This window comes from Aethina tumida, chromosome 3 (assembly GCF_024364675.1).
Source record: "Aethina tumida isolate Nest 87 chromosome 3, icAetTumi1.1, whole genome shotgun sequence".
NCBI lineage: Eukaryota > Metazoa > Arthropoda > Insecta > Coleoptera > Nitidulidae > Aethina > Aethina tumida.
The window spans coordinates 20,313,840-20,335,094 of NC_065437.1; the positions used below are offsets into that span (position 1 = coordinate 20,313,840).

The window sequence follows — 21,255 nt, forward strand, 5'->3', positions numbered from 1 at the left end:
TATGAAATTTGGTATATATCCGCTTCAAAGGGTCCTTAAACCAATTGTGTTGTTAGATTTTCTATAAAGAAATTGCCAGTATGATTTTTTCAATGTTAATGTCTAAAAATAACCCTGTAGATTTTGCTTTTGAACAAAAAAATGTGAAAATTTGTCGATAAGTACATATTTTCATACTTGACAATTGAAAACAAAAAATGTTTGTCAATATTGAATACAAAATATATATTTTATAGTGAATAATGAATTTATTTTTTTATTATTTTTATTTATTTATTGAGATTTCAAATAATTATCTTGAACATTGAAGTAAACCTAATTATTTTTATACAATTTGCATCGAGTTATACATAGAATTTAATGAATAGTATTTTAGAGGAGAAAAATAAATTCTTTAAAAATTAGAAATTTATTTATATAATTAATCATTATAAAGAAAAGAGTTACGATGATGCTTTTATTATAATTCACGAAGTTAATACAAATAAATGTGTTTATTTGTTTATTTTCAATACCTCAATAAAAATTAAATAACATAAAAATGATAAATTAGTAACTGAATTGTAACTTACCTTAACACAACAACTGTAGCTACCAATAATTCAAATAACTAATTAAAGTAAACCTCTAATTTGCGAACTTGCTGATTTCTTGAAGCTTACCGATTTGGAATGACAAGCGACATTACTCTTGACGTAAACATCAATACTTTCAAATCAAAGCAAGCCATTTGGAAATGTGGCAATCCAAGTTAATCCAAAAATTTACATGGGATATAAATTCATTTGGAATAATGAAAACGAACCAGCTGACATATCCAAGATGTAATCTCATCAACATTTATATGCAAAATTATCTTCGAATACGTCTATTACGCTGCACGACCTTAAACACCTACCGATTTGTTGAAGAAAGCCAGTCTGTGGATCGTAAAATTAACTTACGAAGCGCTCAACTCTGTTCATTCCGCGAGTCTCAAACTTAATGCTAATACCCTAAGGTCGACGGTTAATCGCTTTCAACTTGATGCTGATGCATTTAATAAGTTCAAGAGTAGTTAAGATTTAAAATAACCCACCACCATCAACAAAAGTCATTAGCCAACGACCATCCTCTTAAACGCTCAATCGATATTCTAAAATTAAACAACATTGAAAACGATTGTTTGTTGTTGACGTCGCTTTTTGAGTTCCAGAACGGGATGCCGGACTCTAGCAACCTGACTACACAATATGTATTGATTCATTCGAACTAAAACTGGTTTGAATGCAATGCAAGTTCGCAACCGTACGTTTGTAGCCGTGTATGCTGCACGGTTAGTTTTTGTACGTCACCCCCGGATCGCCTTCATTTCCCTCGTCGCCCTACACAACATTATTTATACACATGGGGGATTAAGCAAGTCCTTGCAAGTTGCGTCAGTCCGGCACTTTAATTTTTGAATGATTCATACTTGTAATCCCACGTTGGTACGCGTTGGATCAATGCAGTTGACGGGGGATGAGTTTTTTGCCATCTTTGAATGTCAAATCTCGTTTTGTTTTGATGCAATTTTTGAAATGTTTAATGAATAATACATATGTGTTGATTTAAAGCCTTTAATTTTTAACATCAATAATTTTGATGCTCACGAATTTATTAATTTGTTACATATAAGTGAATAAATAATACTATTGGGTGTTAACAAAATTATTTTAAGGGGCTTTTTTCTAATTTATAGCATTAGATAAGAATTATAAAATCCATTTATAATATTAAATAACAAATGTGATTTGATAACATTAAAACTTTGATCGTTGAATAAAATTAAATTGAATTTATTGTCTATAAATGGTACAATAAAAACAGTTTCAAATAAATTTGATTAATATTGTTCAACAGTTATCTAATAAATAATAATGGTTAAACCCCTGATTTCACTTATTTCTTTGTGTATTTCGTAAAAGTTCTCTCTATTTCCAAATATTCTAATAAACACGCTGCCAAGAACAATAGTTTTCTACCAGAATTTCGTTACACACATTTAAACATAGTAGATATTACCCAGTTACATATATATAACATATCATAAAATTTATTACATGTGAATAATTTCTAAAAAATGTCATCATACGAGTTTTATACCCCATGTTGGTCTGTAATTTCCTTTTCATTGTCATTACTTGCACCGCTCGTCCGTAACACCCCTTTTACATTTCCGCAACATACATTCACGCATAAAATACTAAAACCTGGTTTTATTTAATCTCGAAAACATTTTATTGAAGTACTTGATAAGAATAGTTGGGATTTAAAATTGTCAAGTTTAGCTACACGTGCATCACGAACAGTTTGCACTCTTCTCTCCGTCTTAATATCTTCGTTAATTAACTGGAATTGAGGCTGTGAGATTATAGTCAAGGACATTAACATCAAAACCAATGAAAACTGCAGGTAGTACTGGCTATTGTATAAACATCTCATTTGAATTTTCTTGTTTGTATCCAATTCGATGTAACAATAGTTTACAAACGACATCAGTGATTTTATAATCCCATAATTAATGAGCTTATGAATATATTTGTAATTAACATATACATACTTAACTTTTTTATATAAATACATGATCTTGAAATGATAGGACACGAGTTGCCTATATTTTTCCTTTTATTTTGAAAGGAGATAATTTTTTTTTCTATTGAAAGGCGAAAATCAATACTATTCAATAAATCGATGTGTTATCACCAGGCTTCAAGAACAATAGCAATCGTTTTTAATGATACAAAGATATATTAATCTATAAAATTGGCAATATCTGTATATACGTCATAAACATTTTATGGGTACTACGTGTACGATTTGGCATTATAGTTTATAACTCATAAATTTATTTTTGATGATGGGAAATTCCAAATTGTCTGTAATAGATTATTTAGATATTAGTTTCCATTAAGAGTCTTTAAAATGGATCTAAAATAATTAGATAATAAAACTAATATTTGTGTTAATGTTAACAAAAATGCTAACTAGAATAGACATTGCCTTGATTTTAAAATGAGGAGTGCTACAAAACTGTACTTTAGTGTAGTTGTTATTTCACTTCTACAAAATTTACAATATTTTATTTAGTAACGATCATTAAATCATATAATTCATGCAAATTATATAATAATTATTAAAATATTAAAATTATTTATTACTTATATTAAGAATCTTTAAAATGGATCTATAATAATTAGGTAATAAAATTAATATTTGAGTTAAAAATATAAACAGGAATTCGAACAAGAATGGACAGGAAAGAAGGCAATTTTTTACTTTGATTTTAAGATACAAAATGCTAAAAGACTAAAGTTTAGTGTAGCCGTTATTAGTGCAATACCACTCCGAAATCTGTGATTATGTAATTGGGGGAATTATGATCGAATTTCTGTAAAAATTAGAAAGAATTTTATCAAACTTCTTTACATAATTATAACTCAAATATGTACTGGCAATTTTTTATTTAGTAAAGATTATTAAACTGTAGTTTTACTGCAAATTTCATAATAATTATTAAAATATTAATGTCCGCAATACTTATATTAAGAATGTTTAAAAGAGATCTATAATAATTAGGTAATAAAATTAATATTTGTGTTAAAAATACAGAAATACGAACAAGAATAGACAGGAAAAAATGCAATTTTTTTGCCTTGATTTTAAGATTAAAAATGCTACAAAACTGTAGTTTAGTGTAGCTGTTATTACTACAATTCCCCTCGGAAATCTATGTTGTTGTGGAAAATTTGATCGTGTTTGTATAAAAATTAGAAAGAATTTTATCAAGTTTCTATAAATTGTAAACTAAAATTGTACGTAATACTTATGTAAAGAGTCTTTAAAATGGATCTATAATAAGTAGGTATAAAAATTAATGTTTTTACTAAAAAATGCTTTGATTTTAAGATAAAAAAATGATTCAAAACTGTAGTTTGGTGTAGCTGTTATTACTACTGTGTGCTTATGTAGTTGGGAGATTTTTTATCGAATTTATATAAAAATTAGAAAGAATTTAATTAAACTTCTATGAAGAATTATAGCTTAAATATGTACTGGTGATTTTTTATTCGGTATAGTTACTGTAGTTTTACTGTAAATTTCATAATAATTATTAAAATATTAACATGTCCGCAATACTTATAACGTTTTTGCAAAAATATTAAGAACATACCCATCATAAAAATAACGGATTTTATTGGCTAGACATGATGTGAAGTGAGATTGAAAACGGTTATGGTGACTCAAAATCGATTAATTTTACAAAAGATTCCATGTAAAAACTATTGGCGGTTAATTTTGGCGTTAAATATGATAAACAAGTTTAGAGTGACTTTGACATTTATCAAGTTTATGTGTTTGAACATATTTTATGCAGAAGCAGTGAAACAAACATAAATCCTTATAACTGGAGAAAATTTCTTGTACAGTTTATGTGTCAATAAAATGATTGAACATTCCGAACCTTCCTAAACACACCTTCCTAACAGCATATGTAAAGTTTGATCTTCTTTTCGGCAAGGTCAAACGTTTACGTTACGTCAAATTTGACATTTAAGAGTGTCATTTGCTTACATTGTGGTTGTTTTTATCAGTGGATAGATTGTAATGCACTCATATTATTATGTTAATATTTGTAGTTGTCATATTTACTTTTACGATTGTACTAATTTGCATGAAACGTGATGTTTTCTTTTTCAATAAAAGTAGGTGCTCTCGATAAACCATTGAATTGAAGGCGTGTGGCAAAACAAATTAGTTGATGCATCCAACAAATTATTATCGTGCAGCATCTGCGTCAATCTCCCTCGCGCATTTCATTCATAGAAACAACAATTAGTAATTTATGTTTACTATGACTCATTTCTAGGTTAGACCCAGCGTATTTTAGGTTAAGTAACAACAATACAAATCGTATTGGGCCGTGTTAAAAAATAACAATTAACTAACCTCATTCCACATTCACTCAATTAAAAATTCCCTGTGACTAATCCACAAGAAAACAACGTTAACACTGTTCCAACACAATACCCACAGGCCTCACTCCGAATTCGTACAATAAGTGCACAAACACCAGATCAATTTGCAGTCAGTTTTTTAAGCCGTCAAAAACACATGTTCCCTGGACCAATGACGTAGGGCCAACAGTACGCGGACAGATGATCAGTTCGTTGGAAACGGGTGAGAACATTCAAAACAAAAAAAAAATTAGATAAAAGAGGTTATTGGCCCCCCAAGCAGCGGCGCTTCAGAACCGCAATACCCGCATGTCGGATGACAACTGAAATCCAGCGGACCAGGCGGGCGCAAGCAACGCCGACAAGCGGACCGAAAGCGTGCTCGCCATGCCGCGGCCCGAACTTCGCCTGTGCCGACTCTAGTGGGGAACGCCAGTCGGCAGACGTTACCTTCCACCAGTTGGCTAGGAAAATGCGAGACTTTCCAAGCTTTCCAACCGTCGAAAAGTAAAAATTCGTCTGTACTGTATTTGGACATGGAAAAAGTTTTATGAAAATTATTGATTTGTAATAAAGGTTGCAATAAATTGAAGAAATCCGGAAATTTGGCTGATACTAGGGCCTTATAAAATTAATGACAAAAAAATTAACCTTTTGTAAGATAACACATCTTACAACACGTGCCAAATGGATTGTGGTACCAGAAGGAGACCAAGACCAAGATTGACATGACATCATACATTACTTTTGAAGAAACTAGTAGGGTGTTGGTCACATATATTATTTCTTGAAATTTCTTGACTCCATACTTGCTGATATTGCCCTCCATGAAATTAATGACTAATGCCTATATGTATATTGCATATTTAAAAGAATTTGTAATCTCTTCCAGGGTAATATCTTCTTTAAAATATGTACTAATTGAACTACAAGAGTACCAGAACAATATGGTTATTAAGTTTGACTTGATAATATCTGATAATATTAATTTTTGTTTTTTCTTTGAAGGGACTAGTACAGTATTGGTCACATATATTCTCTTGCAATATTTCTTACAGGTTGATATTTTTGGCCTCTATATAATTAATACCTAATGCCTAATATTTGAAAGAATTTGTAACATCCTGTAAGATAACATCTATTTTATAATATGAACCTATTGGACATGTCCAGTCGCAATCCCCAAATTGTTTAGGTAAAAATTTCGCAGCCACCATTCCAATAGAAACATGTAGCAAACCATAATAAACAATAATACATCAAATTATTGATATATTTAAGAAAAAAGTGATAAAAAACTATTTTGTGCATACAAAACTCATTCTAAAATTTTAATCCACACTTTCACTTTTACTTATTTGAGATTTCCAAAACCTAAAATATATGTAATATAATTAATCAAATTGATTTAATAAAAACAAATGAAATTTAAATTATATAAATTTTATTTCTTGCTATTTTTCTCTTTTATAGTAGTTGTTAACCCTAACCGGATACGAATTCTATTAACAACTATACATATGCATTTTTATACCTCCGTTACATCGCATGTTTGTGAAAGATGCACACAATTAGAGTAGGAAATTCTCGTATAATCTAAAAACATTTGCAAAATTTACACTATATTTAATAGTACATTAATTAACAAATGTTTACATAAAAGATTTCGAATATATTTATTTATATTTGGTAAACACTCATGTTATGTTGTCTTGATATGAATTTTTCACTTTAGGTTTTGAAATTGAACATTTAATAATGGATTTTGCTGTTATTAAAATAATTATTATTATATTGTACAAAATAGACTACATTAGAATTATAAAATTGGCTAAATACGATTTTATATAGTATATATAAAATATTTTTTATATAATTTATTAAATACTCAAAGTATCATCACCATTTAGAAGTGAAAATAATTTTATATTCCATTTATTTTAAGATTAAACTAGATTTATCAAATTAACCATCTATAAGCTAAAATAAAATTAATATTTTGTACCAAATCTTTGTTTGATATAGAATATTAATTCATATTAATCATTTAGAGATATTTACATAAACCAAACTACACACAATACTAATAAAAAATTCCTTAATATGAATTTAGCAACCCCTAATTATACTGATTTGACATTTCAAAACACAGTATGTTTTATATAATTTATAATATAGTATTGTTGTAAACAATATTTAAAAACTTCGTGTCATTTTAAGGTATCTCTCCCCAAATGTGGAATTGACTGTGTTTGTTCAAAGTAGAGGCAAGGTTGCTAAATTTCTATAGGGGTAATTAAACGAACATTAGAGAGGGAGTGTTCCTGTAAATAAACATAATGTTAATCAAATAAAAAATATATTTAATTTATATTTGTTTTTGCTCAAATATTGTTTGTAAGATGTGTGTTATTCATAAGTATATTAATTTAGTTCCAATTGAGTTTCATCAAAATTAATTTGGAACTAACAATACAAAAAATATAAATAAATTTCCATTTCTTAATACTTTTATGGATTACATCTATACCATATATTAAATATATAATTTATATAAGATTCTTATTTAGGATATGATACATTAACGAAAAAATAACTTTATTACAAAATAAATAAGGAATTCCAAAAATCAATGGTCTCTTTAAATTTTAGAAGAGAATTTACTATTGTAATTTATTGGATTATGAAAATGGAAAAATGCCACTCCAATAAGGAAAGACTGTTTTATCTAAATGAATTAAGTTTATAACAAAACTATGATTTTATTAGTTCATTAACCACGTATTGTACAATACAGTTGCTAAGAGAAATGAAAGTTAATAAAATATAATATTTATTACAATTAAAATTTTAAAAATAATTATAAATGTTATGCAAATGGTATAGTGAAGAAAGTTTGTTTATATCAATTTTATACGATGTTATAATCTATTATTACACAAGTAAATTCATTTGTTTGTTTATTTTTTGATTAGCTGAATAAATTTATATTCATTACATTACATTGTAAGGAAAGTTGACACCCCCATGTTTATCGATAAAATGTTACATTAGTTAATGGATGAAATAAGAACCTTCTTGCTTTTGATGCACATTGTGTTATAATGTATTAATATAAAATAGAATCATTGTCAAGGAAATCGAATAGCAACGTTAATAAATAGCAGATTAAAGAGAAGTTAATTGAGTAGTTTCATAAAATGAATAATATATGCACTAAATATAGTACAAATACAGCGGGCACGTCGTTAGTGAACGGCGGAACCATCTGTTACACAATTTTATGTGAAAAATTATACCCACTCTTAACCACAATATCATTATGGATAAATTTCTGAGAAGATGGGATAGTGTTTCCTTATAAAATTATCAATGGGAATAGATTCCTTTAACCATCAGGAAGAATAATTAATGATTAGTGCAGCATTCAGGCAGATTCAATACGACATTATCAACATCGAAATATTGAGACGACAGAAAATGAACAGCAATTTACCTGAATAAAAAGAACATTAAAAATAGAAAATCAACAACCAGAAGGTTTTCAAGTCTTCGGAATAATTTTCAATTGTAAGAGAAAAATGGTACAAAAGGCAAAGCTCAACTTAAGTATCACTTTGTGTTGCGTAAGTGTTAATTCTCTACAATGGTGTCAGTGCGTTATGTCACAGTCAAGAGTTTAATGCTACGTGACATTATTTCGGGAATCGGAATATGTGCAAGTATGTGAAGAACCGGATGCCGGGTCGTAATTATTTTTATCTCGGGTGGTTTAAATTTAGCTTTCGTCACTGCTTAACCAGAGAACAAAGCAATAATGCAACTGACGGCGCAGAACAGTTAATGTTTCCTATGTAGGACCACGCACCCTTGCGAAGCAGGAACAATGACATGCCTTGTACCTTTGAAATTAATATAAATATGTCGTCGAGTGCTTCGAATTTATACAGGAAGCCGCCAACCAAAGGCGTCGTTCCAATATATTATTCCTGCAATATATCACTTACGCGACTCTTCCATAATCTGATTTATTGCATTGGAAACATCTTTCCCGCAATGAGTGGGTCACATATTGTGGCTGTAAGTTAATTAATTTCTATGCACATCAACTTATTAAAAACTATCTAATGCTGAAATATGTTTGGCTTTATTGTCATTTTCTATCTAGTACCTTATAAGGAAGTCATCTTTGAAGTACCCCGGTCATGGTGTGACATAACAATTACTCTCAATTATTTTGATAGTTGTGAAATGTTCCTTCATGTAATGTTACACAAAGTAAATAAACACTAAATCACTTCCTGTTCCATGATATAATATGCGTGTATCAAAAAATGCGGCTGGGGTCTTGGTATGCGTTTAAAATAACTTAGCCTCTTATAATTAGAAACACTGTTCCAAATGTTTTACTCGTTTATGCACAATTTATTGCATTGTATCGAATGTATAGTTTGTGTGTAAATGAGTTTGGAAAAAAATATTCATAAATTTTAATAATGGTTTCCTAATTTAACCGTAATGCATACTAAAATGTTTTACGATATTTTGAGTATATAAATGTCATGTAAAGCTGTTCGGATTTGACTAAACAATTTATTTCGGATAGCTCGTGAACATAAATACATTATAAACAGACATTATTAGCCGACTGAAATACATTTCCAGTAAAATTTAATTACTCTTAATTGTACAGAAAAATGTGTCCTGGTTGTTTTGTGGGTCATTACAAGCATCTAAAACAAGAAAAGAAGTGGTGCAAAAGTGCATAACAACCATGTGCTAACTTGTAGTCAAAATGGGCTTTTCATTTATATTTTACGTTGGCCAGATGCCAATTATATCTAATTAAGGTTTGTTGTACGAATTAGTTCTGTTACACTTACCGAATTTGAATAACACAATTTTCCCATTTTACGTAGTTTTTACCTGATAATCAGTTTAGTTGCAATTCTTAACAATTGTAGATCAATTGGATATTATTTTTAATAATTTTAATAGAGTAGGTGACAATAAATTTTTGAAAGGTAAATGAAATAATGAATACAGTTAAATATTTTTCAAAAGTAGTTTAGCAAAATACTCTATTACCATTTGTTATTTGCGGAACCATGTTCATTAAGTCATTCCTTCATACTTTAGCTCATATTATTGTACATACTCTTAAAGTTTAATGAAAAAATGACCAAAATTATTAAAATTCATCTTTTGAAGTCACAAATTGTATGATTTTAATTAAATGAATATGGTGTCCCTGTACGCTCAATATGTTAAATTCTCCCTATTGTAGCTGGGATATTGAAATTTATATCGATGGAAATTTAAACACAACATGAATAAAACATTCTTTTGAAAGGACGGGATTTCTATTAACATCATTCACAGACTTCCTAAAATTGTTTCAATTTCAAATTTCTCCTTGGAAATATTTATTTAGTTGATGTGCTGGTGAAGAAAAAAATTACATTACAACATCTGAAAATTCCTTCAATTACAACGATGATTATTACAAAAATGTTGAAATCATTTTATAATAAAGTTGTGACATTTGCTATTTCCAGTTTGACTCAAATTTATTGTAGAATGATGCGTATTGTTGCCAAAAATATTTGGAAACGAAAATATTAGAAGCGGTACAAAAGCTAGAAATATTACTCCCTTAGAGGGTGTAGTATAGCCTAAAATAAGACGAAGTCTTAATGAATACAAAACAAACAATAATATGGAAAAAGCCCTGATGAGGACAGGTCTGCAAACGGCTAATTTTGGAGATGCCAATGTTGTTATTCTCAAAAATACATTTTGGGGCACCATTTTAACATCCTATGTTAGTAATCTATAAATATTTTGGATAGGTACATTTTTACAAACAAAAATAATTTGATTAGGAAGCAACGATTTCATGACTCACTGATGGCATCCTAGACAACAACGTCTTAGGCAATATCTGGAGTCGCAATCCGCACTGCAACATTATACGCACACAGAACATACAAGGTAGAAATAAATATGCAGAAGTTATTGTGGATTACTAATAATATTTCTCCATACACGTCAAACGCCCGCACACCGTCCGAAAGAAAACACACGCGATAAATCGCCGGGCATGGTACAAAAAGGCCGTGGCACATCTGTTCACCTCTGGACGTCTAAATCGGGATAACTTACACAAACTATCTGTCGCCTGTGTGTATGTGGCATTTAATGTGTGCTGCAATGCCGTTGGCCCTTTGTTTACAATTTACTGCCAGCATAAATACATAATCTGCCCATCAGGTACAATTAGTATTATATCCCTGACAGGGACGTGTTTCACGTACTTCACGCACATACGTCCTCCTGTTGCACTAACAAACAACACAACTATTTTGTGACAGTTTGGTTTCAATATCATATCAATCATTAACTTTAATTAGACTGTGCAATGTTCAGGGTGAATTGTTTTATTTCTGGATTGTGAAACTTATTTCATTATTTAACTGACCAATTAATAAAGAGAAGCAACAAATGTCACTATTTAAATTACTGTGTGAAAAAATTAGACATACACAGATTTATACTTTTAAATTTGTGTTTAGAACAGTTAATACCTAAATTCGTTCTCGAGTATTGATGTGATGATACACGACATAAATTTTTCCATCAATTAATTATTTTATTTCTTGTAATTAATTAATAACAACAAAAATATATATATATATATATATATATATATATATATATAATAAATAAAAAGTATTAGAAAGTATATAAATTTAATTAATGTTTTAATACGCCATAAAAACTTAATAAAGTAATCAAATCTGGAATTAAAATAAAATACATTTTTATTTATTTATTCTTATAGTCAATTTTATAATAATAAATAGCTACGGCTAATGTTAAAACTCTATGGATGCTAAGGCGTTGATCACACACTTATTATGGTAATCGTGTAGTCCATCATCATTATAATTATCTAATTTCAGAGAGTGATTTAAAGAAAATTAAGAACAGATGCTGCGGGGGTGGTTGGCGATTATTTTAAGCCTACGTTCCGCTGACAGAAAAAAATCACGACGTGCTTCCACGTTGATGGAACTAGAAACCAGTTGGGTTTTTTAATTTTGCGTTTATAACGTCCATTTCAATTATTCGTCATATTTTAATGCAACCATGTGTGGGAACTAAAAATTCAAACTGGTTAAATCTTTTATGATATAATAGATTCTGCTACATTTGAAAATCAATTAAAAAATGTGATTGAATTTTATTAAGGGTCCAAAGCATTTTCGTAAAACCCTATAAATTAATAGTCATATTTTTGAGAAAGTTACAATTAGAAAGAATTTTGAAAAATCCATAAATTTATTAGGATATGATTATCCTAGAAAAGGGAAAACTTTACAAATAACATTTTTAATTCAGTTTAATCCATACGACTTAGTTTCAAAACACTTGGTAAGAAACTACTTAATTAAAATAGTCTACAACAGATTTTAGCAAAAGTGAAAACTCAATTTCGCAATAATATCCTTGTTAACATGTTCCATATTTAGTCTGCAGTATTTCACAAGCTCGTTATGTGAAAACAATCATTTTTATTAACCTGTTCACACGTAAATAATTTCGTCTCCTCAAAATATTTTAAGCAAAGCAGGGGAACAAAATGAAACGTTGCTAGAGGCGAATTAACGTCTGAAAACTTATTGATTTAATTGATACGAAACGTGCAATTATTCGTGACATTTTAAGGTCAGTGCTCAATTTTAAAACAACTTAAACGAGTACATTATATCGGAATATTTGGAAATCGTTTCTCCAATCGCAACAACAGATAGATAAATTGTAATCCTAACTCGGAATGTCTGAAATTTATCATCAGTTAAACTTGGTGTTAAGTTGTAATTAACATTTATAAAAGCAAGTGTTCAATATGAACATCTCCAATTTATCCATAAAAATTAGGCACTTTCTATATTGTCAGAGTACTTTTATAAATTGTTACAAAACGATATTAGCATATAGAAACGCGAAAATGTTAAACAATAGTAAAATAACGCCGCAGAAGAGAATCGTAAAATTACAAAAGCTTAACCATTAAATTAATTTTGATATTATATATACTTATTTGAATTGTTTTGCAAATTAATCTATGTAGTGAAAGTGTAATTATTTTGATACACTGACCAAACAATCATTTAGATTATCGCAACTTTCAAAAAACATTAAATTTTGCCTAAATATAACACTTCCCAGGTAAAACCATTTCAATAAAACTTTTTTATAATAAAGGACTTCCATGTCGTTAATTGTCCAAGTCCATATATGATAACATGTTAAATTAAGTTATGATTACTGTTTTTAAAACCTCATAAAAGCAAGTGAAACATTCAATTTCAAATACTGGTGACAAGCCTGAACATGAGGATCCTTGAAATTTTTGTGACATGGTGTGGATGTGGAAATTATGAAAGTGTTAAGTATTGTATCCAAGTATAATAACTTAGTTACAAATTGCGAAATTCGAATAAATTCTATTGCAATTATTTATCACACTATTAAATGTATTATGATTATGTAGAACGTACGGGAAAAAACCAAGTTGCAAATCATTAGCCGTACAAGATTAATGATCCCAGAAAAACGTCCAGTGTATATAGACTGTGCAGTTGTTACAGATATTAGGATAAAAATTCGAACCCATTATATCACATGTATTTACAGTACAGAACTAATTCAAGCGCTTCTATGGGAGAAAGCTGAGGTGTCATAAAAGTAGATTAAATCTAAGGATAAGGAATACAATAAATAGAACAATACACTATGAGTAATGAATGTTTCCTTAATAAAATAACACGAAAATTATTCCTTTTATGTTTATGAATTAACATTAAAGGAATATCACATACACTATCTACAATGAGAAAAGAATTAATTAAATATTTTCGATATCGTCGCCACTACAAATATAAACATTCCTCCGCTTCTTATCAGCAAGAAATAACGCTGTCAGTTTGTAATAAACACACCAAATGGACTGAAACGCAATGGAACAACGTATTCTGTTAAATAGGGTCAGACAACCAACAACCCCATGTACACAAAAGGCACAAGTAAACATACCAGTGTTGCGGTAATGTTTTATGGCTATTTCTCTACCCGAGGAATGGCTTTATTGGTAAACATTGAGGGCATAGTGGGCAGATTTATATATTTGAATGTGTTGTAAAGACAGATGTTTCCATTTGGCGAGAATTCATGCCTTTGGTATTGGTATATCAACATGGTGAAGATGGTTAAAGGCTGAATAATTGATTTAAAAGTAAAGTACAATAAAAGTCAGATCTAAAATTTTGATTTAAAATATATTGAAAATGGCTACATATGGGTCAGAAATACGATTACAAAGAGGACATCACTAATCTTAGAGTTTCGTATGATGATGTAGTTATTATTATTTAATAATTTGTTCATGACTTTTATAATCCTTCATTAACCATTAAGTACCATGAATAATTTATCACAGTTTTGACGTTTCTTTACCAATAGCTGACACTTTTATTTAAAAAATAAAATTCTTTAATGTTAATAATATATCTAAAACTCGGATTAATGAACTTTACCATTCGAATTTTATTTACCAAGGATATCTTATTTTTTTAATGGCCATGAGGCTTGCCAGAAAATCATATATGTTTTATTTTGTTATATGTAATAGTAAATGTAAAAATTATATTTACTACGATTTCAATCGATAAAATAACAATGGCAGTGTAATAAAAACCACAAACCAAAATACGTACTAAAGCACCTTCAAATTACATCTAAACCGTGACATTTTACAATACCTACTTCAGTCACATTTAGATAATGAAAGAAAGTGCGATAAAAATGAATTAAAAAGGTCAAATTTGTCGAAAATGGTAATTTCGAAACAATAAAAATAAATAATAATGTTTTAGGACGTCTCGACAGTTTTACTTTCTTATTAATGAGTTTGAATGATACAAAATGAAGACGGAGGTTGTGCGGCGACGGATTAGTTAAAATAAACAAATAAAATACTAATTACTAGAATTATAATTAAATATGCGGAACTTTTATATCTAAATTAAGCCTCTTAATAGTGACCATTAATTTTCACGAATGTGAAATCCTACATGTTTCAGCTTAGCGACGTATGAATATAAATTTCATGTCATTAGTGACCTAGCCAGTTATTCTTGTAATAGTAAAATAATTTAAAATAAAAATGATTATATGGCTTCACGCTTGACGATGTTACTACTGCAATCCAGCCAACTAATCATATCTAGTTCTACATCTGAAAAATCAGCAGATGCCACGAAAAATAACTATAAAAAAATACGAAATCCAACTAAGTTAATTGCACTGATCTACATTTGTGTTGTTAAATAAATAAATAAGTTGTTCGAGATAATAAATCTGAAACTTGTATTATATTTATTAATGGGCAAGTGCACACACAGTTTGTATGCCAAATCTTTAAAAATTCAGCACATGTATAGAAAGTTTGTTCAAAATATTGCAGTTTCGCACAAAATTTATTTGATATGGTGCATAGCAGGGCATATTTTAGCTAACCACTCAGAAAGTTGTTGTCAATTTCATTCCACACATCACGTGTGTGACATGCCATGAATTTTATTAGTGTAAAATGAGGTTGTTAATAAATTTTAAATCCGAACAGTAAATTAAACTAAGTGTAGTAGAGAATTCATGATTAAGCTACTAAAAGAAGATATCTGGGGAAAGATAATACATTTTATGACAACTTTACTGGATCATTTGTTGTGTTATAAGCATCGTACAGTTTAATCGCAAAAGCTAGTCATAATAAATCGAGTTCCCAGTAAAGCGTATCACAAATGTGCACTATTGTGATTTATAGTATCGAGGAAGCAGTTAGTTTCGATACAATCTCAATTAGTAAGTGTAGAAAGTGGTCGGACTCTCGCAATGACAGTAGGACATTGCAAATTGTGATTAATTCTAGTCGCAGAACACTCCATCCATCATCCGTGAACAAAGTGTTACTTGTTTTAGTTGGTTCTGCTTTTTTTGTTAAGCTATAACCAATGTAGATCCAACTTCTCACTTCAATTTTATTAATTCATCTTGATGCACAAAAAGCACACCATAATTAAATTTCTAATACTAGGTCAAAGTGCACGTTGGTAAAAACATACCAACAACAATATATTTAAGATGTCTATATATTATATTTTAATGAATGAAAGCAATTTAATATTTGCACAATCAAGAGAAATTGCAATAAAAAAATAATATATAATAAAATTTACTTTCAATGGCTCAGTATATTGAAAATCTGGAGCACAAAGTATAATTATGGTAATATAGACCCATTGTTTGCATTTTTAGCTCATTATGTACCAGTCGCATTGACAAATGTGCACCTCATTGAATGTTTAACACAAATGATTAGCAACAATAGACACCATTCATCGTCGCAGAAATTGGCTGAGTTCTATATTTGGTCAGCTTATCAGCGGTAATAAGAATTGCTCAATTTTATTTTTTCTTGTGCAGTTTCCACGATGGATGGAAGATTTGCGGTCCGTTGCATTTCAACGTGATTTGCCGTTTTTACGATTACGCTTCAGTTTCAATTCCAGTTAGATGAACAATAGACCCGTCGGTTTACGGTTTTCGCGACGATCGAAAGTGTTTGTTGGACGATCATCTATCGGCTGTAATACGACTGACCTGATTATTAATTAGTCAAATGGCACGTCATCAATGTTCAATCAATCATAGTTTCACCAAGTTCCAAATACGTTTCCTAATATCTGTTAACACTGAGTAAACGAATGAACATAACTATTAGGTTAATTAATTGACACAAATATTACCCTGTAATTCTAAAGGGAATAAATTGACTTAAATTTGTTTAAATAGATGCGATTGGATCTTTAATACAAATAAAATTTACCCAATTTAATAATAATAAATAGTTGAACAAATTATCTATTTTTTTAGTAAAAAATGGAAGTGATTCAAAAAATTCTAAACAATCAATAACATTCTAGTTAAATACTTAAATTGTACTTCATGATATTAGTATACATTATCAATTCATTAACAAAAATAATAAAGATTTACGGGTACAAAAAAAGTAAAATTTCTTATAATTGCAATTTCCTGTATGCTCTTACAGATTTCTAACAACATCCATATATTACACATCTTTTACCATTAATTATAATAAAAATGTAAGAGCATAACATGTTTTACGCTTCAATTAGATTATGAACGCTATTTCTTAACTACCGCCTCGCACATTAATATAAGCTGAACAATTTTCTTCGCAAAATGTGCAATTATAATTGGATATTACCGTATTGTAACTTTTAATTATTTTCCAAAAAATATAAATATCTTAAATATGTGTCATGCTTTCCAATAAATAATTGACATTTGAAACTTCAATAATGTATCGAAAATATATATTAAGTATTTAATATAGAAATCCAATTTCATTTTAATAAGCAGCAACAAAAGAACCAACTCATATGCGAAAAATTATTTATACATCTGTTACAGATGATTTTTATAATATAAAAATATTTATATAAAATTACATTTTATAGGGTCAACATTAAAATGGATGACAGGAAAATATAATAAACTTTTAACATCCTGTAAGTTAATTAAACTTTCTAGAGTATTATATAGATTCAACGTGCCTTATAGTCAATATGATATTGAGAGGTCGATTATTTTTGCCATGTATCAGATGTTAAGATAGAATGCTCCAGAAATAGATCTGTGGCCATTAGAAAATGAGCCATATCCTATTTTGCATTCTTTAATTCTAGATTTAATGAAACTTTCTATCATAACGGAAATTTATCTATTTTTTTTTGTGCGTACTTGCCACCAAGTTACACGCAATTAATAAACCAAATGCTAAGTAGTGATTTACTATTCTCATTGACTGTTACTTTACTCCGTTTAATGATGTTTACTGTTATTTAGTCTATAATAGACAATAGGATGATTAATTATTATTCTTTACCCGTTATCAAACAATTACTCTGTTTATTTTTCTATTATATTGTAGATTAATGGCTAATTTCAATTAAATTTATGTACCAGAAAAAAAATCACATTTGGCAGATTTGAAGCATAACCTTATTTATTTTTTTACAAATGGTGAAATTAAACATTATTTAAAACTACGAACAAAAAAATCATAATAGTCAGTTTTTGTAGTTATTTCATAAACGGTTCAAGATAACAGAATCAGGTTTGGAATTATCAACTTAAAAAAAAAAATGAAGTCTGAACACTTGAGTCAGTTTATTTTATCTAGTTTGGAAATACTCATAACAGGCAATATCAACAAATTTGGGACAAATACAGTAAATTTAATAGTAAGACTTAAGCTATAAATGGGTATGCAGATGTCATTAATTTAATTAATTTATTGGATTATTTAAAAACAATAGACTATATAATAATTTAAGTCAATTAAACCTCTTAAATGTGGTTTGGAAATGTTCTAACAATCAAAATCAACAAATTTGAGACAAATACAGTAAATTTAATAGTAAGAATAACTTATGTCATAAATGAGTTTGCATATGGTACTAAATTATTAAATTATTTGAAAATAATAAACTATGTAATTATTTAACTTATTTAACCATAAAAAACAACAAGAAGAAGACATTGTTTAATTCAATTAATAAATCTATTAAGTATAATTTATAAAATTACAACAAATAGTTTTATATTTAAAGTTATGAAAAAATTAAAATGTTGCTCTTTGAAATTATACAATGCAGAGCTTTTTCAGTTTATTACACTTTTGAAGTATACATTAATTTGACAAGTGGTTTATGTTGTTCGGAATTAAGGTCAATTTAAAATGTAGATTATGGGTTTACATAGAAGTTTAAAACGAGGGACAGCAGGAAATCGACATTACAATTAAACTGATTCTAACAATAATAAAAAGAGCCGATTCTTATCTAAAAAGTTTATGGTGTTCCAGTTACGCGATGAATTTATTGCATTAGAAAATGACGCAATTAATGCTAAAGTAAGTCACCGTCTTGAAAACCGACTGAATTAAAATTGTTTTAATTAATATAGTTTTTGAACACAGAATTTAGTTTTTACCATTATTATTAACAGCCCCAATATATTTTTTACCATTTTCGATAGAGATTTGAAGTAATCTGGAAGCTTTTGGAATTTGATTGTTCCCAACCAATAAACGGAAAATACATCATCATGAAACTTCCTATGAGGAAATCGAAATCTCCACCGATCTTATTAGCAGCAGTAAACTGTAATTGCCAGTGGAATCACTTATTTTACTATTACATATTATTATGCAAGACAGATTGCATGATTTCCTACGGTAATTAACCGTAATTACTAATAAATTCATTGTATGGCCACTTCCTAGTATCATGAAATTTTCTATTATATCGGGGCCGATTCTTCATTAACTGGAACACATCCCAGTAATTTCGGAAACTGAAATCGATCCCCGTTAAAATTTTGCATCTGTTTAGAAACGTTTTAAAATTTTAATCGATTTACGTGAAAGTTTTTCGTATAATGTAATCTCCTTCCGGATCTTTATCTACAACAATACCTGCGTGTCAAATCTAAGTTGATCAAATTGCCCCTTTAGCAAATTCTACTATTATAGGCCAGTGAATTAAATAAATAATTGTGTTTATTAAATTAGTTAAATTTTAATGTTGCATCACACTGTGAAATAAAATATGCTATAAATGTAATTTGTCACCATTAATTAATCTAACCAACAATAAATATAATTAAACAAGAAGGAGCCTCAGTAGGCCGCTACACAAAAATAAATTTTGTCTTGAAATAACTTAAAACACAAACAAAACTCTCATAAGAAAATTCTAGACGGGGTCACAGTACTAATTTTACATTTGGTACAATCACGAAGAATTAATGGTCTGTAAAACCTGTAAAACATTTCGGTTAATAATCAGGAGTCGTAGAATACCTTAGTATATTAAACGTTCTATTTGTTACAAAACACCAACCGCAGAACAGAAATTGAAAGTATAGAAAATTGTTTCCGATCATTTAAAGAAATAATTTTTATTGAAAAAACCTGAGGCAATTATTTGAAAAGGAACGACATTTATAACGAACAGGGACAAGACAGATTAAATGTATAAGAAGTGGCATCTTAGATTAACGGTGTAGTATGTAGAGCTGATTCATTTTAATGTTTTAATGGTGACGTGAAAATTAGACCATAAAGTATAATAGTTACACAGTTTTAAAGTGCAGATTATATACATTACATCATTGGCAACATTTATCACAATGTATTGAACTTCTATATTCGCATTGATATTTAATTAATTAATGAACTAAAATGGAATTTCTATTTAATACTCACTGGATATGGAAAACCGCAACCTTTATATCCACTAAAAGCCACATTCTAATTGAAATAACACTTCTATGTAATTTATCCATGTAGGTATATCCTTTTTCCTAGTTAAAACAGGCGAATCATATTACGCAAATTAAACAGCTACTCATTTATAAAATAAAAGAAACATGGCGAGTTAAACCCATTACTAATAGTCTATTAGTTTCCATGGGAAGACCGGTTGATGAATTATGTCCTTTTGACCCACACATCTGTATAATCTGATGGTGGCTCATAATAATTTCTCTCTCAATAATTGATTATTACTCCGTGCGCTTTTACTACGGCGATAATAATATTCATCCATTAGTACTAATAACTCGTTTTGCTTTCCGAAGGTTACTAGGGAATAAAAAACCAAAAGCCAGTTTCGCGCTTAATCTAGCATGGTAATGTTTTTGCATCCTTTTGTCAGTCTCGATATCTAGGTGGTTGTTATCTCTTTTTGCAAAACCAAAGCGCAAACAATTATAACTAATTGCGTTCATTACAAAACGCTGAAGTTTCGTTCGTGATGCCCCAATTTCTGTGAGAAATCTGATACGACGTGTGTGGGTGATGCGAACGAAAAAAATCCGGGGGGGAAAATATCAAACGGTTTTGCTTTCTCCACTAATATTTTTACGATCGCATCTGAAAGAAATGTCGGCATTTAAGATTGTCACATATAAATTATCTCGCACGGTTTTTCAAAATGGTATCACGCTTCATTAGGTTATAAATTAAGTTTTACGATTTCTCTAATCATATTACAATCGACAAAAATCATAGTTTCTATTTGTTAACAGTTCAGTGTGTTTTACTAAACGTGGGAAAGAG

General features: G+C 29.1%; 1 protein-coding gene and 1 long non-coding RNA gene across 5 annotated transcripts in view; one reads left to right on the forward strand and one right to left on the reverse strand.

Annotated features, from left to right (window-relative positions):
• LOC109601835 (uncharacterized) overlaps positions 1-21,255 on the reverse strand; it is an 88,173-nt gene that overhangs the window by 32,828 nt on the left and 34,090 nt on the right. The window contains exon 1 of one of the 4 annotated variants that reach the window (XM_049965715.1): positions 4,969-5,266. The exons of the other annotated variants lie outside the window; for them this stretch is intronic. Within the exon in view, the coding sequence (XP_049821672.1) occupies positions 4,969-4,980 (12 nt within the window). The 5' untranslated portion in view covers positions 4,981-5,266. Of the gene's footprint in view, positions 1-4,968; positions 5,267-21,255 lie in introns of those variants that run through there. 4 annotated transcript variants of the gene reach the window in all.
• LOC126265094 (uncharacterized) lies at positions 5,065-5,501 on the forward strand. Its single transcript, XR_007547647.1, has 2 exons — positions 5,065-5,199; positions 5,260-5,501. It is a non-coding gene; the product is annotated as an uncharacterized LOC126265094 (long non-coding RNA).